Source organism: Arvicola amphibius, chromosome 3 (assembly GCF_903992535.2).
Source record: "Arvicola amphibius chromosome 3, mArvAmp1.2, whole genome shotgun sequence".
NCBI classification, from domain to species: Eukaryota; Metazoa; Chordata; class Mammalia; order Rodentia; family Cricetidae; genus Arvicola; species Arvicola amphibius.
In genome coordinates, this window is record NC_052049.1 from 107641758 (window position 1) to 107646168 (window position 4411).

A 4411-nucleotide genomic window follows, 5' to 3' on the forward strand; every position below is an offset into this window, starting at 1 on the left:
CTAAGCTAAACTGTGAAACACCCTTCTTAAAGACCTCTTTACTTCCTTGTTCCTCAGTGAATAGATTAAAGAGTTCAGCATGGGTGAGACAATATTATTTAATATTTGCACCACAGCACCAAGCAGGGGATTTGGAGTGCGCTGCAGGTAGATGATGATGACAGGTCCATAGGCACAGAGGATGGCAGTGAGGTGGGCACTGCAGGTGGAGAACGCTTTCTGCCTGCCCTCTGCTGAACGGATTCTCAGAATGGCAATCCCAATGCGTGCATAAGAGACACAAACACTGAAGAGAAGAATCAGAGCCAGAAAGCCAACATTAATGGAACCCACCTTCTGAGCCAGTCTGCTATCAGAGCAAGCCAAAGGCAAAACTGCAGGAATGTCACAGAAGTAATTGTGGACATGATTGGGCCCACAGTAAGTTAATTGAAAAGTAAAGGATGTCAGAATGCTGGACTGAAGACCACCAACAAACCAGGATACTGTGACCAAACTCAGGCACACTCCAGGTTTCATGATGAGCATGTATCGCAGTGGGTGACAGATGGCAACATAGCGATCACAAGCCATCACAGAATAGAGGCAACCTTCAGTACAACCCAGAAAGTGATAGAATGTAGTGAGGGGCTGCGGGTAGGCCTGCTTTTCATCCTGCCCAGCTCCTGGCCACTGGCTAGCTTATGCCCCGAAATCACAACTCACAAATTGTATTCTTTTAAATACTGCCTGGCCCTTAGTTTCAGCCTCTTCCTCACATCTTGACTAACCCATATCTAATAATCTGTGTAGCACCACAAAGTGGTGCCTTACCAGGAAGTTTCTAGCGTACGTCCATCTTGGGCTGGAGCTTCATCGCATCTGGCTTCTCTCTCAGGAGAGGCACGGTGGTCTGTCTCACTTAGGAGAGGTGTGGCATCTGACTGAGCCATCTACCTCACTTCCTTCTTCCTGTTCTGTCTACTCCGCCCACCTAAGAGCTGGCCAATCAAATGGGCCAGGCAGTTTCTTTATTAGCCAATGGGAATCCTCCATCATTTCCCCTTTTTCTGTTTAAAAAAAAAGAAAAGCTTTCACTTTAACATAGTAAAATTACATATAACAAAACAGTTATCATGCAAAAATTACAGTTACAATATTTATATCTACTTTATCTTTTATCATAACAAAGGAAAACAACTATAACTATCTATCTATTCTTCAGCTCCATCAAAGACTCCAGAAGAACACAATATTACCTAAGTAAATAAGAAATATGCAATTTCCATATAATTCTAGAAATGATAGAGACATCTCGCTGCCTGGACAGTCACCCAAAGTTCTTTTGTATTGTTGGGGCATCTATCTTCAGCCTATAGGCCCACAGTATCCAGCAGAGTTTCCCATGAAGCAGGAAATTTCAAAGGCAGTTCAGTCACTATCTGCTGTGTCCTGCAGAATGTCTTGCAGACTCTTTCATGAATCAGGAACCCAAAGAGATCATCTCACCTCTAGGCAAGTTCAGCAGTCCTCTCTCTGAGGGTTCTCTGTGTCCAGTTTATGCAATAGTCCAGGCAAGAGCAGTTTCTTGCCCAAATGGCTATCAAACTCAATAAGGAGCCTCTTCGATGCCCATCTTCCTCTTGAAGTAGATTGGTGCTGCCAGGAGCAGACATGTCTCATTGTCATGAAAAAACCTAAGTTATTAAGACATTTAGAATGCAATATTCTGTAGTCTTTGGAAGATATGAAGTATGCCTATCTAACTGAAATATATCTCTATATATCTAGAAAATCTAACTAACATGACTACAAGCTTAACTATTATCAATGATTATTCATTAGCAACCTATATTTCCTAATTATACATTACATTTTTAAATGAACTACACAATCACAATACCTTAATCGTTATTAGAAATACATATACATATAACAAAATAGACCTTAAATTTCTATCAATAAGGCAAAATTTATACCAATGTAAATTATTCATATCTATATCATCTCCCCCTTTAAATGTAAAAGAACATTTATAAACAATATTTGGGAATATGGACGTAGTTATTTCTCTCCAAACTGCTTCCTGCTGAATGGGGACGCTGTTAATCAGATCTTTCATGGTGTAACCTGTGTGCCAGGTTCATCTCAGTCATCAGTTGGGTGAAATAATTTTCTGAAGGTGTTCACAGCAACCTTTCAGGAGGGCGTGGTCTATCATACCATATTGGGATAGAAGTAATCCAACGGGTCTCATTTTCTGTAAAAATAAAAGAAACTCCTTTCCAAAGCATCATGTCCTTAGATCCAAATTGTAAAGTCAAGGTATTTTCAAAATATCTCTTCTGGAATAGTTTAGCAGCATTTGTAAATAAATATCTTTTAGCAGCTGTTGCTCCTTCCTCAGCATTCAAACAATTCAAAGAAAGCATAATAGTATACAGCATCAAGATTCTTTGTGTATTTTCCATCTTTGTACGGCTTTATTTTAACCTCTATTTCGTTTATTTTTACTTTTATTTTTTGAGACAGGTTCTCTGTATATCTTTGTCCTGGAATAACTCTGTAGACCAGGCTGTCCTTGAACTCTCAGAAATCCGTCTGTCTCTGCCTCCCCAGTGCTGGGATTAAAGGTCTATGCTACCCTACCTTGAACTCACAGAGATCTGTCTGTCTCTGCCTCCCAGGCATTCGGATTAAAGGTGTGTCCTGCCACACCTTGAAGTCACAGAGGTCAATCTACCTCTGCCTCACAAGTGTTGGGATTAAAGGTGTGTACCACCACAACAAACTACTTCCTTTTTTTCTTTTTCTTTTTTACTTTTAAGAACTTTAACCTTTAGCCTGCATATATTTTTAACACATTGTAAACCATTTAGATGTTTTCTTCAACTTTGACTCTTTCTTTTACTGTATATCTCTCTTTTTGTGACCACATGAGTCTTTAATTTACCAAACAATATCGGTAGGACTAAAGCCGTGACTTTGACAGCTAGATCCAGCCCATTCCTTAGCTTTCCAGCCTCATGGCAGAGGTACCGGCTGTAGCCATGTTTATCACCACAACTCTGTGGCGGTTCAAAGTCCCTGCCAGCAAGCAAGCTGCAACAGTGTTAAACAACAATCAAAAGCTCCATAGTTAGGACCGCCTGCTTGAAAGAGTCAGAGTTTGCCCTGGCAGGACGGACCAGAACGCCAGCATTTTAAAACAGCACAGCTTTTTTTTCCTGCTACCGCTGAAAACAAACAAGCATGCAGTCAGCTTTTATCAATGCCATTTAAGTGTTTCGTAGAAGGACCTCTTAAGAGATGGAGGGTTTTGTAGCTAAAGCTGAGTCAGGAAGCCTCTAGCAAGCAAAGCCAAACCCGAGAAAGTGCTGCTACGGAGAAAACATGCTTTACTCTATTCTTTCCCAAGCTTTCTCAGGCTTTCTGTGGATCCAGTTATCCACGTTGGGCGCCATTCTGTAGTGAGGGGCTGCGGGTAGGCCTGCTTTTCATCCTGCCCAGCTCCTGGCCACTGGCTAGCTTATGCCCCGAAATCACAACTCACAAATTGTATTCTTTTAAATACTGCCTGGCCCTTAGTTTCAGCCTCTTCCTCACATCTTGACTAACCCATATCTAATAATCTGTGTAGCACCACAAAGTGGTGCCTTACCAGGAAGTTTCTAGCGTACGTCCATCTTGGGCTGGAGCTTCATCGCATCTGGCTTCTCTCTCAGGAGAGGCACGGTGGTCTGTCTCACTTAGGAGAGGTGTGGCATCTGACTGAGCCATCTACCTCACTTCCTTCTTCCTGTTCTGTCTACTCCGCCCACCTAAGAGCTGGCCAATCAAATGGGCCAGGCAGTTTCTTTATTAGCCAATGGGAATCCTCCATCAATAGAAGAAGAGCTGGGCAGCACAGCCTTTGTAAGAGATGGCGGGGCTCTGACCAGAGAGATAAAGCAGCATCTTGGGGCAGGTTACTGATGGGAACAGCATGTCAAAAATGGATAGAAGTCCCAAGAAGAAATACATGGGAGTGTGAAGGGTAGATGAGGAAACTATTGCTGTGAAAATGAGTGAATTTCCAAGCAAGGTGAAGAAGTAGATGAATAAGAACACAACAAAGAGTAGAGTCTCCAGTCCTCGTGTCTGGGGTATTCCCAGTAGGATGAATTCATCCAGCAATGTTTGATTTCCCATGGTCCAGGAAGATTGTTTTGGATTTTCCTAAACATGAAAATATGAATGTAGAGGTTGATTCACTATCATAGTTTTTGATAATTTTTTCCTTAGAAATAACAATGGGAGTTATTTCAAGGTCATTTTTGTGCTATAAAACATAATAATAACACAGACTTCATATGAGAGATTTATGTCCTCTCAAGAATGAATAGGAACAAAGTCAAACCTTAACATGCAGAAGTAATAGATGAGGTAAGAA

At 41.5% G+C, this 4411-nt stretch overlaps 1 protein-coding gene across 1 annotated transcript; it reads right to left on the minus strand.

The window, feature by feature from the left end:
* Nucleotides 1–4170, minus strand: LOC119810094 (olfactory receptor 148-like). The gene is made up of 2 exons (XM_038323415.1): nucleotides 3871–4170; nucleotides 1–618 (listed from the first exon to the last, which is right to left on the minus strand). Exons 1-2 carry the CDS (start codon nucleotides 4168–4170, stop codon nucleotides 1–3), a joined length of 918 nt encoding a protein of 305 aa, XP_038179343.1.
* Between the last annotated feature and the right edge of the window lie 241 nt (nucleotides 4171–4411).